Source organism: Cricetulus griseus, chromosome X (genome assembly GCF_003668045.3).
Source record: "Cricetulus griseus strain 17A/GY chromosome X, alternate assembly CriGri-PICRH-1.0, whole genome shotgun sequence".
NCBI lineage: Eukaryota > Metazoa > Chordata > Mammalia > Rodentia > Cricetidae > Cricetulus > Cricetulus griseus.
In genome coordinates this window covers 34210177-34224133 of record NC_048604.1, presented here as the reverse complement: position 1 = coordinate 34224133, position 13957 = coordinate 34210177, and the positions used below count along the sequence as shown (strand labels likewise).

At 36.0% G+C, this 13957-nt stretch overlaps 1 protein-coding gene across 1 annotated transcript in view; it reads left to right on the top strand.

Annotated features, from left to right (window-relative positions):
* Positions 1–704: 704 nt before the first annotated feature.
* Htr2c (5-hydroxytryptamine receptor 2C) overlaps positions 705–13957 on the top strand; it is an 86185-nt gene continuing 72932 nt past the window's right edge. Inside the window, exons 1-2 of the mRNA XM_035450077.1 lie at positions 705–739; positions 2979–3295. Of these exons, the coding sequence (XP_035305968.1) occupies positions 705–739; positions 2979–3295 (352 nt within the window). The remainder of the gene's footprint in view (positions 740–2978; positions 3296–13957) is intronic.

Here is a 13957-nt window from a genome sequence, read left to right as displayed (position 1 = left end):
AGGTTTCATTAATTAGCTACTAATTAGTTATTACATAGAGTGACAGCTGTTCTTAGTATGGTAAACCTGATGTATTTGAGTATAAACCAGTTATTGCTGCCCTCTGGTGAATATTGGTGGTTAATGCAACAGTATAAATAGAACTCTCCATATAAATGTAGATTGCTTCATTTGGAAAAAATGAAAATACAAAAAATACGTTTATGTTATACAAATTCTTGAAATTTGTTATAGTTTTTAATTTTAATATAAGAAGAAACATTTTAATTTTAGAAATTGTATATGTTTCCCCAATGATTTGCAAATCTCAAGGAACTATTCGTAATTCCTTTCTCAAAACACTAATTTGAAGTTCTGTATACCCTAATGGGGGAATCTGCAGTAAAGCCACACATCACTAGACCCTAGATGAGAAATGTGACAAGAATGGATAGTTTTGAGCCTGTAAATAAGTGAACAAAATTGTTCTTAGCCATTCTTTACTGCTTCTGTACAACATGTTTACCTCTTTGTTAAAGTATTGACTTTCATATCACTAAACAAGTGCGTTTGAGTGTATGTAATTGTTTGATATTCAAGTTATGTGAAATTTTAACTAATGTTCTTTTTCTTTTCTTTTTTTCCTCTCCTCAGGGAATGAAACAAATCTTTTAATTTCTCAATTCTCAATTTGAACACTGCGGTTGCTTAAGACTGAAGCAATCATGGTGAACCTGAGCAACGGGGTGCACTCGTTCCTGTAAGTTTTAATAACAGCCAAGTTACCTTTACAATTGCTTACTCTATGTTATAAAAACGCTTGCATTTGACCAAGCAACTCTATGACCTGTATCAAAAAGATTGGTATTTTCTATTTAAAGATAATAAATGAGGAATGGGGATAATCAGGCATCTAATTAAATGTTAAAGCTCATGATATGGGGATAATAGCCTCAGTTCAAATAATTACATTTTTGGTTGCTTTTTACCATGGGTGAAGCTTAGAGGTTTTCTTTCCTTTATGAACTGAACAATTAAGACAACCAAGTGGCTGTTTTTTATGGCACTGCATACCTATAATGTGGACACCAAGGTGATTGAGACAGGAAGGTTACAAGATTAATGTCACCTTAGGATAGACAGATGGTGAACTAGACAAAAAGGGAGAAGGGGATAGAGGGTGTTATTACAAGCATCTGGTTGTGTAAAGAATAGTGGAGAGTGCTATAGATCAGAAGGCAGGTATTGAGGATGTAGCTGGACAGAACAGAACACTGTGATCCTGGAATGAACCAGGAGTTGAATTCAAAAGAATGCAATGTAAAGGAGTAGCAAAGGATCAGATACAAGGACAAAACCACTGTAAACCCCACCTAACCCAAAGGTACAATTTGAGGAGTAGAATATATAAACCCTGAGCAGTAGAACTGATAAGTCCTGAATCCCTTTGCTCCTTTGCAATAACTGAAAAATAATAAATAAAGAAATAGGGAAGGAGATGGATAGATAGATAGATAGATAGATAGATAGATAGATAGATAGATAGATACGAAAGTAAGTCTCATCCAGAAAACAGCCATTCACAGATGATATTTTCCACCAAGGAGTTTTGAATGTGATCATTTGTCTTATCATTTTTATCAGGAAAGATGATTGTGTTGGTTTTATTGGATACACTTTAGGAGCTCAAATCTTGAGAGAACATTTGTGTTTGTAACTTAAACAAATCTCATCACTATGAGGGAAATTAATTTGAAATTTACAATAGTGAAACATCTATATCTCCCTTGTCTTAGATTGACACTTAGCTTGAAATTCCTACTAGCAGACTCTGTTCAAGGACCCATATAAAAATGTGTGTTTAAAATTTAATTCCTAACTTTGACTGTGTGAATCAATCAGCTGCACTCTTTACTCTTAAGCCTAAAGTAAGTCCTAGAAAACCAAGGACACAAATGAAGCAGATAGTAGGAAGCATGGAAATTTAAAGAACAAAGCAAGAAATTGACAACTATCAGAAACTCACTTTGCAAATTTGAAAGCTTGGACATAGTTCTAAAAAGGAATGAATGTGTACTATTGTTACAGCATATTTCAAAACACTTGCATAAAATTGTTCTGATTACATCTTACACTTTTTAAAAAAATTTTATCAACACAAATCAACTTCCAATTTTCTTGTCTAATCACAAGATCCTTTAAGAAAATATCCCTTTATTTCTCTCACAGCTTTCTTAAAGGAGAGCTCAAAGAATCAATATTTTACAAATACAGAGAATAAAACATTAAGTCAGCCTCTGAAAGAGAAATACCACATATTTTCCCTCATCTGTAGAGCCTTGTCTTCATAGATTCACATAATGACATGTGAACAGATGACGTGAAAATGGAAGCAAAACTGTCTAGAGAATATTGGGGCCGAAGGGGACAGGGGACAGGAGAGCAGAAGAAAAAGTATTGAAGTGTGGGAGGGAGACATACACAAAATACCTTATATTCTTGTATAAAATTGTCTGAAGTAATCCAGCATAATCAAATAAAATGAAAATCCAAAAGAAAAATAATAATAATAATTACATAAAGTTAAATGATATTGTGCTTTGGAACTAGAGTAAACTTTTAAAATAGTCTGATATCAGACCTTATGATGGACCCTGGTCCTGTCAGTTACTTGGCTATATTGGCTTGACTAAGTGTCATAACCTAACTTTTTTTTAGCTCCATTCTGTTTTCACCTATGTAATGGTTATAAATCGGTACTGAAATCATGTGGGTTTTTTATGTAATCAAATATGATCATACATACATATTTTGTTAAACTAAGTGCCTAACTCAAAGCAATCACTCAGTACAAGTTAAATGACAGAAACTGAAATGATGAGGATGGATGTAGTCATGATCAAGGCAGTGGTAGGGAAGGCTACTATATACTATAAAGTGAAATATTGTGTGTAAGCAAAGCCTGATTTCTTTTCTTTTCTTTTCTTTTTTATTTTCAGTGTGCACCTCATCGGCCTATTGGTTTGGCAATGCGATATTTCCATAAGTCCAGTAGCAGCTATAGTAACTGACATTTTTAATTCCTCCGATGGTGGACGCTTGTTTCAGTTTCCAGACGGGGTACAAAACTGGCCAGCACTTTCAATCGTCGTGATTATAATCATGACTATAGGGGGCAACATTCTCGTTATCATGGCAGTAAGCATGGAGAAGAAACTGCACAATGCAACCAATTACTTCTTAATGTCCCTAGCCATTGCTGATATGCTGGTGGGACTACTAGTAATGCCCCTGTCTCTGCTTGCAATTCTTTATGGTGAGTACAATTCTATTCATTTCTCAGACTCAGATTGTTCTATAATTTTGTGCTAAGCCTCATGGTACTTATTCATGAAGTTAAGTAATTGATCTATAGAAGTTGGCAAACAAAATTGAAAAGCAAAACATAAGTAATAAGAAATTGATTGGATATGTTGAGGTTTATGAAATAAAACTATAGAAGAGTTCTCAAAATTTAGAACAGACATTTTATAATATAGTGAACTTATGCACAAGTACTTTATTCCTCAATGTCATTTGCAAATAATGAATAACTGTACAAAATGGGATAACTGCAAAATGCCACCCCAACTGTATTTTTGCCAGTATACTGACCATAAGTGTCTAATATATAAGAGAAAAACCAAGCTTGTCTTCTTTAGTAAATGTATTTTAAGAAACGTTTCTGAGCCACTGAGAATTAAACCCGGAGCCTCACTTACTCTACACAAAAGCTCAACCGCTGCTATACCCCCAGCATAAGTGGAATTTTTATGCTGACAAAGTAGTTGTTATAAAATGGGCACTCAAAAACAGTTGCTTTTCTTCTTCACATTGTCTATGCCTCATATTTTTATAAAGAGGCAAGGTATAAAAATTAATTTCTGAGCATATAAATGCAAGTTCATATCACAGCCATAAAATTCATCTTCCATAATGATTTTAGAGAGGCTTCAATATTTTATTTGATTTTTCTGCCATCTCTTTACTTTGCTTATTTTAATCTAGGTTTTGATTTTGGCTGAAACTTATGATAAAAAATCAAAATCACATAAAATTCTGGTTAAGAACACTGAATGTGCTTTCAGAGGACCTGGGTTCTTTTTCCCGACATCTACATGGCAGGTCACAACTATTTGAGATTGAAGTCTTAGAGGATCTGATGCCCTCTTTTGGCCTCTGCTGGCACTAGGGCATGCATGTGGTACATAGACATATACAAAGGCAAAATACTCATACACAGAGAGACAAAATTAAAAGAAAAACATTAAACTTTTAGAAACATTAACAATAAACATAAGTTAATCCATTAAGACTCATGTGTTCTCCCTGCCTCAGGCTCCCAAGCAGCTGTCACCACAGGTATATAGCACTTTATTTGACTTTCTGCAAGTATTTTTACTATAAACTTGTTTGTTAATATGTGGGGAGTCCAGTTTACCATTAATTGTTAATATACTCATCTTCCTGTAGAGTACTAGAAAGACAACCAGCTAGTTCCTTGAAATGTATAATGAAATTAGACAGAGAAAATATTATTAAAATAGTATCTAGTCTAAAATCCATAAAAGAGCAATTTGTTTACAATGCAATCTCTCATGACACTTAAAAAACTAAATAGCTGCTCCCAAATCTGTAGTGGAAGCACCTAATCATATCAGTTATTCTATAAAGTATTCTGAGGAAATAAATACAGTTTTCCTATCTCCACTGAGTTTTGATGATGTGTTTACTTCAAAGCACCAGGATTTCTCCTCTTCTTGGTTATTTTGCCTTTTACCTCTCCAATATTAATGAAGAAGAAGTCACAGAAATGAAGTGAAACAACGGTTTCAAAGGTACAGCTTCTACTGTGAGATCCCTACTCAATGCTTTCTGGAGTAGATGAAGGGCAGGCTAGAAAAAAAATGGAAAGTGGCGTAACAAAGGTAAAAAAGAGTATTATTAGGAAGCCTGAGACTCATCTAAAAACACGATTAAAAAGTACATTCTGAAAAGTTTCCAAAATGAGCCTCAGATCACAGACTTAAAAGCACGCCTAAATCTCAACAAAAAGTATCGTTCTGGAGGTAGAAAAGAGTGAAAAAGAGAGAAAAAGAGAGAACTGATATTTGAAGAAAAAAGACAGTGAATGGGTAAAGAGATATAAAAGTATTTTACAGGACAAAATGTAAAGGCCATCAAATCTCCCCATACTGCCCTTCACTTTCAGATGAGGAGTCTACATTAATTAAACAACAAAGAAATAAATGATATGAGATATAAGGATGTGTATTTGACAAGAAGTCAACATTCAATGTGAAGGATTACAGGTGAATTGGATCAAAGTAATACATATATTATGTATATTATATATGATAAAATATATTTTAGGTGTAGTCTATTATTTTGTATAATAAATGTACACTAACAAAAATCAAAATAAGAAATCTAAAATGAAACACTTAAAATGTAATTAAATATGTTAACATACCAAAATACTTTGCAATAGCAACCTGATAACTAGGAATATAATTAATTTTTCCCTTTTGAAAAGTTATTTTTAAATAGTACTGTGAGAAGCAGTGATTTATAATGGCTAGCATAAGAGGATGGAAAAAAGCATACAAAGCAGTGATTAAAGTAGACATTGTGTTCTTGATAACTGACAAAATCAATTTCAAATGAAAACAGTAAGAGGGAAAAGGATGTTTAATGATAAAAGACACAATTAACAGTGAATATGTACCAGGTGAGAAAAATCTGTGCATTCTATTATAAAAATAACATTATAAAGAAAATATTTAAAAAAAGGAATGATTTTAAGGTATCATAATACAAGGAAGACTAGAGAAGTGGAGGAGGGGTGCATGATGGTATGTACCTCTAATTCCATCATTAGGTAGCTATTACACCATCAATTCAAGACCATGTTGGCCTACATAGTGAGTTCAAAGCTGGCCTGAATTACATAGTGCGACTCTGTCGAGAGAGTGGGTGGAAAGAGAACAAAATAAAAATGAGTGCAGATCTTATGGTATGATATAAACTTTGTTCAAGGCATGCATGCCCCTACACACACACACACACACACACACCACACACACACACACACACACACACAACACAGAGCGAGAGAGAGAGAGAGAGAGACAGAGAGACAGAGAGACAGAGAGAGACAGAGACAAAGACAGAGACAGAGATTTAAGATAACTAAGAAGTCATAGAGTTTGATTTTATCTTAAGTTTTACTCTCAGACAACAGTAATTCAGAAGAATGCTATGTTGAAAGAATGAATGGATTGCAATCAAAGATTGAAAAAATGACAAATGCAACAAGGGCTCAAATTCATTTCAGTGGAGAAAGTAATCTTTCCAACAAATATTACTGAAATTTTTGGATATCATTTGTAACAAACAAATCTCAATCCTCATAAGACTGCACATCAAAGAAAAACTAACTCAAAGGGAATTTAAAGCTAAATCCAAAGCTACTAATGTTCTACAAGAAAACAAAGGAAAAATTCTTACAATACTAGATTAGGCCAAGAGTTCTGAGAATTGTTATTGGAACCTAAGGTTCATGTTGACTGCTCTTGTAATAAAAAGTCAAGAGAGCATAAAACAATGACACTGGGTGAATGAAAAGGAAGCTGCAGTGGACAATTTTCAGCAGTAAAGTATTAATGAAGGCAATCAGGAAAACAAAGAGCTAATTTTAAAAATGAGCAAGAGAGATGGATAGGGGAGTCACCAAGTAGGATGTATAAATATCATAAATAAATAGGTAAATGTGAAAAAATCATTATTAACCACATTTTTAAAATAAACTGGATTTAACCTCAAATTATCTCTTTCCATTACACTCTAGTTCATTATGTATGTTTTCATTCACAGAACTGTTTACACTTCTAAGTAATATTATGAGTTCATTCCACAGCCACATGCTAACAGAACTTAGGCTCAACATTAATTAATGAGGGATTTTTCAAGACCCCTTTTAAAAGGGAAGATCACAATCATTCTCATTGCAGCAACATAGCATGCCTTATTTTTCTGATTTTACACAGCTTCACTTTAAGTGCAACTATTATAAAAATGGCAGGTTTTATGCCATGTTCCATAGCAAAGAAATCAGTAAACATTATTGAGCAGCAATGTGTTCTAATTCACCACGAGCTGGTAAAAATGAGTGACCGACAGCTGTGTATCTGCTAAAGTTACTTGGAAACACTGAATTGGTAATATTTACTCTGTCATTGTTTAATTCTTTTTTCCAGCTTTTATTTCCCATCCAATTATCCAGACATTGAATATGTCCTTGAAGTATTATGTTTAATCCATTACTTTAAATGAAACTTAGAATACATATTTAGCTTACTCAGGTTGCCAGCCCTATTTAGAAGCATATCTTTATGTAAATTGCTGAGCATGGGGTTAACTGTCTGTAGCTTTGCTCACTACAATAAACACATCTGACCCTCTTCATGCATTTCATATGTGGCAAGCAAAGAAGCTTTCTGGTTTTAGAGTATCTTTGTGTGTGTGTGTGTGTGTGTGTGTGTGTGTGTGTGTGTGTGTGTGTGTGTGTGAGGACTTTTTTCCTCTTTTTTAATTTTAATTAGAAAGAAGATTATTTTACATGTTAGTCCCAGGTCCCTCTCCCTTCCCTTCTCTCCTGCCCCCCCAACTAATACCCTACCTATCCTATACCCTATCTGCTCCCCAGGGAGAGTGAGGCCTTCCGTAGGGGGTTTTCAAAGTCTCTCATATCCTTTGGGATAGGGTCCAGGCCAACCCCCTTGTGTCTAGGCTCAGAGAGTATCCCTCCATGTGGGATAGGCTCCCAGAGTCCATTCCTATGATAGGGATAAGTACTGATCCACTACAAGTGGCCCCATAGATTTCCAAGGTCTCCTCACTGACACCCAGGAGGAGTGGACTCTAGTTTCCTAGCTATCAGTCTGTGGACCAAGACCTCTCCCTTGTTTAGGTCAGCTGTTTCTGTAGGTTTCATCAGCCTGGTGTGGACCCCTATGATCATCCGTCCTCCTTCTCTACAACTGGATTTCAGTTCAGTTCAAGGTTTAGCTGTGGGTGCCTGCTTAGAGTACCTTTTTGAAAGCACTGTAATAGTATAGTATAGATACATAATCCCCATTGTAAAAGAGACAAATCCAGGTTGACACCCACAATGGAAAGTGGAAGTGACACAATCAAAACACCAGCATGTCCAGTATTAGCCACACAGAAAAATTTATACTTATCAGATTGCAGAGTAATGACAATGAGTATCTTTTACACAATTAGGGCACATTGGAGTAAAGACATTTCAATAAGACTTGTGAAGATGATCAAATTTTTGAAGGACAAAGTGTCATCAAACTTTGGCTATAGTAATCTGCCAAGATCTAAACAGCTGTTTTCATTTTAAATGTAATAAAAAATCTAATTTTTCAGGCATGGAAATTCAAGATTATTCATGCCACAGCCATTTTTTGAGTGCCTATTTTACACCAACCACAATTCTGTGTAATGAGACTAGTGTAAAAACCAATAACAATACCTTTCTGTCCACAGGTGGCTTACTAATTTCTTGTTTAAGTAACACCTTGGTCAAGGTCACATTATCAGACTAGGAAAATATCAAAGTTAAGATCTGAATGTAGATTAAGTTGATTCTAACATCCATTTGCATTTTCAATCAATTATTCCAGTTTGATATTCATGATTTACTCTTAAAAACCCAAGAGGAGCGCCGTGGGTGTGGTAGCTCAGTCATAGACCACTTGCCATGCATGAGGCACTGAGTTTAATTCCAAGCACCATCATTAAAAAAAATCAGGAGAGTTTTGTGAGGAGAAAAGAACATGGGAGCTAATCTAGAGAAAAATTAGAAGTCAGGCTAATAGGTAGAATGTCAAGAAGGTAAGTGTGCTGGCTTACAAACTGTTTCAGAGTATGAGCAAAGTGAAGCAATTTCAGGGCTTCAAACATTCTGAATCCTTTGGGTATCACTGGGGTGTATAGCTCACAGTACACTCAAAATGGCTGCACTTGAGTTTTTTCTGCTTTTGTGTCTTTAATGATTTCCTTATGTGCCTAATAAGAAATTATCATTGCTGTTGTAATTTCTGTATCACTGCTATAATGTTCTTCCTCCCTTATAACTGCAAATTTTTCATACATCTAGCATGGTAATGGTAATGGGTAGTGTTCTCATCTGAGCTTCAGTTTCATTTTTTAAAGAAATCTTTCAAAAGGACAACACTGAGAAATATCACTCTGTATAATCAGAATGGGTATATAATGATACCATTAAATTCCTAATCCAAATAAACACACAATGTTAAGTTTGAAAGTTATTTGGTAAACTTACCTCATTTCACTTTGTATATTCAGACAAGGAATTTCAGAATGAAATAAAATATTGCATTTGGTATCATGTCTTAGCATGTTGAGCATGGTACAGCAGAGGTAAGTATGAATGACAAAATATTTAAATGTATTTAAGAGTTCATCCACCCTTCTCTCTCCCCTCTTCAGTTCCTTCTATGTTTCTTCCCCTAAGTGTTTCTCCAATTCATGACCCATAAAACCTGGTGATCCCATTTTGTATTGAACTTATGAACATGTTTTCAGGGCTGTTCACTTGGGATTGGATAGCATATTAGGGAGCTTGCCCCAGGAGAACACCAATTCTCTGTCTCATTAGTCACTGACTTCCAGTAGTTAGTTGGAGGTCTAGGAGGTCTTAGGAACTTTTTCTCACCTATGTTGAGATTACCTCTTAGAGTATTATTACTTTTATATAAATATTTTGAGATTATAAAAGAATTATATAATTTCCTCCTCTTTCTTTGCTTTAAACCCTCCCATATGACCCATCCCCCACGTTTTCAAATTCATGGCTTCTTTTTCTTTAACTACTGTTATTTTTTGCTTTCTGTTCTGTTGCCACTTTCTGATACCCTTCTACGTCACCTATGTCACCCTTAACTCTCTAAAAGGAGAATGATGCCTCAGAGTTTCAAGGTTCACAATCCACAATTGACTGGCTGATCTCAAAGAAAACCACAAACAGAAGCTTCACAAGTAATTTAACTCTATTTCTGCATAGAGAGTGGCAAATTGCCAAAAGGCATACGCATCCTCTAAATAGCTAATACTGAGGTCACTATAGTTCCCAGTTCTTCAGTGAACAGGATCTAGCCACAGGTGTTTGCATTCTCAGTTTTCAGCTGTACACTCATCTTCTTCACATACCGCAGAATTATTAGTCTCTACCCACAGTCATATCTAAGAAATCATCTCAAAATACACATATTTCATGGTACCAAATATGTATTATAGGTACAACCTTTAAGAAAAACCCACTATTGTTCTATAATATTTAAGACTGCATGGTTCAAGGACAGCATGGAGTGGGTTAACTTTTCTCTGCTATATACCTAAAACTACCATCCAATACATTAAAGAATTTGATGCGTCAAAAGAAAGATGTTAAACTAACAAGAGAATTCAATAGTTTAAGGAATGATAAACAGTGACTCCCCGAAAGCTCATATATTCCTGAAGAAGCCTGCAACTCAAAATCACCAATCAACACATGGGAAAATCAAATTCAAAGCAAGGATTTAACGAAAACCTAAAATAAACCCACATCCACTGATGAGGTGGACTCCTCTGTCTATAGCAATGGAGGCCAAAGGCAATTCCCTATTCTTTCCCAATGAGAATAAAGATAACATGATGAGTTAGGAATAAGAAGTTCGGTGACACAACTGCACAATCGGGTGGTTACAGGTAATAGCGTGATGCACATTTAAGCAAGCCAGAACAAAGGGGTTTGCATGCTTTTATCATAAAATGTAATGTCTCCAAGGAGATGCATCTACTTATTTTGCGCAATGTGTAAATGTATTGACGCATCATAAGGTTCCCAATTAATATGCACAATTTTATGTGCATGTTTTTCATCTGTCAGTTATAAGACATGCCTTTTGCATTTTCTATAGGATGTGTAGCACTGGAAAGAGCAGATGTTCAGACCATAATCAATTTTCCAAAGACTTTATTTGCATGTAATTTATATAACGTAATTATCACACTTCTCATTTACCCCGACTTTCACCATCACTCCATAAGGGAGCATAAACAGGTGCCAAGGCCAGCTGGGATCATTCTTTTGCAAGACAGGGTGCAGACGAACTCCCAGGATGGTGGCTATTTGGCTTTGAGGGCAGTCACAACACCTGTTCAAAACAGTAAACACAAAAGTCATGTTAGTTTGCAAAAGTTGTCACAACTCAAAACCATTGACTAAGTGGATTGAAAAGTAAATTTGTTTTCTCACAGTTCTGGAAGAAAAACGCCAATAAAACGTAATGTTATTGTTCCCAATAGCTTCCGTAGGAAATTGCCACAAACTTGGCTTCAGAATATATTCTTAGGGGCCCAGCAGTTAATAGCACTTGATGCTTTTGCAGAGAATCATGCTGCCCCACAACTGCCTACAACTTCAGTTCCAGTACATCTCGTATCCTTGGACATCTGCATATACATTGTGTACATATGAACAGGAACACATAGGTATACACAAATTTAAAAATTTAAAATAATGTGTTCTGTGGTTGGAGATGGCTGGGCTAGTAAAGCATTTACTGTGCAAGTCTGAAGACCTGAATATAATGTAGATCACCCACCTAAGTAACTAGGCACGTTACACATGCCTGTAATCCCAGCACTGGGACACTGTAGCAGGAGAATCCTTGAGGGTTTCTAGCTACCCATTCTAGCCACATTGTTGAGAAATAAGGTCATTGGGAAACAAAGAGTGCATTTGAAAGAGTTGGAGAACTCATTTTTATTAAGCTGGCTAGCAACAGATCCAGTGAGCTAGTGCTCAGGCAAGAAACTGGGCTCAGATCTACAGTTACTTCAACAGTAATAGCCTGTGCAGGATTATTCTGGGTCTCTTTTGTTATTAGTGGGCTAGGAGTTTGAAGTTTGTTGACTAAGATCCATAAGCAGCACCTTTACAGAAGCAAAAATGACAGGTTGGAACAGTTATTCTGTAACTGTCTCTCAAAGTTAGGAGACAGTAGAGGGGCTAGCCTAGGCAGAAAGTAAGCAATATAACAGAAGCAGGGCACAGAAGTGCCCTAAGAAAATTTATCTCATTTTAATCCTTCTTATAAAAATCTGTGAGTGAGCTTGAGTTTCAGTGAGACCTTGTCTCGAGAAGTGTGCTACTACTTGCTGATGAGATGGCTCAGTGGTGGTTAAGAGCACTGATTGCAATTCCAGAGGAATTCACATGGTCATTCACAACCATGTTATTCCAGTCCCAGAGACTCCGTCACATTTTTCTGACCTCCACAACCACCATGAACACACTTAATGCACAGACACATGCAGACAAAACACTCATAAAATAAATCATTTTTTTAATTTTTAAAAATTAAGAGAGTAACTAAGGAAAGCACCTGAGTTTGACCTCTGTACACATGTACACACACACTAGACACACACACACACATGCACACACACACACACTGTTTTCTAGTCCTGAGAGCAAACAGCTAAAATCAGTATAACTAGGTTGTACACTGTCTTCGAGGCCATACTTAGACAATAGAGTCTAAAAGACGCTGATTTCATTTTTTAATCTTCCTATTTCTGGTAGCTTCCAGCATTTCTTGGATTGTGAGCACATCTCTCCATGTGATTGATTGCTGTGTCAACATTTTTATAGTATTGTGACTGGAACCCAGGTTTTCGTGTGTGCTAAACTACACTCTTTGTTTTACATTTTACAAATGAATTTTGATCATTTTCATCCTCAATTACCCTTTTTTATTATCTTCCATCTCCCACTGACACCCTTCTTAACAAGTTCTCTACCTATTTCCATGACTTTATTGTGTGTGTGACCTACGAACTTTATGTTTGGTTGTATGAGCATGAGTAGGGTTATTGACTAGTAGATGATTGACTTGTCCATGGCTATACTACTGAAAATAATGCCATTCCCTCTCTCAGGAACTTGAAACTCAAATAGTTTCTCATGGAGGACTAGGGCTTCATGATGGTGGGATGGGGCCCATACATGATGGAAAGTTGGCTAGCCCAATCTTGTGCGGGTCTTGTGCAAAGAACCAAAATTTCTGTACATTCATAAGAGCAGTATATCTTTGCATTTGTAAGTGCAACTGTCATGTTATATCTGGAAGACACTGTTGTGAAACATGCCTCACCAGTGGAGAGCTCTTACATTCTTTCTGCCCCAACTTCTGTTATTTTACATTGTTCATTGGGCCTTAGAGTGGATTATATAAATATTCCTCTTAGGGCTGACAACTCAACAGTTAGCACTGTGACTAGCTGTGAGTTTCTGTATTAACTATCACCCAATGAAAGCACAACAGTCACTGAAAAAGGCTGAGAGTAAGCACTAATCTTTAAGTATAAAGATAGATATGTAGATGGTAGTTGGGCTAGGGCCCCCCAAGACATGAGATTTTGGCCAAGTTTATGGTATCGATAAGGCATGAACTCCTTCCTGTGGATAAAGCCTCAAATTCAAACAAGAAGTTGCCATGGCCCGAAGTGGTAGCACAAACTATAATCCCAGCACTCAAGAGGCAGAGGCCATTGGATCTCTGTGAGTTTGAGGCCAGTCTGGCCTACATAGCAAGTTCCAGTTCACACAGTGAGATCCTGTCTCAAAACAAAAACAAAACCAGAAAGTCATGCCGCTATTGTATCACTGTGCATATCTTAAGTAAACATTTTCAGCATTGACCCCCCAGTCTCTATATAATCATTATCTTTCTGAAACCTCACACTAATTCCTTTTAAAAAGGACACATGTAATTTTATAGCTTTGTCATAGCAGAGAATTAACTCCATCGTGGCCACCCAGATGTAATTGAAGTCTTCCTCACTTACCTCATAT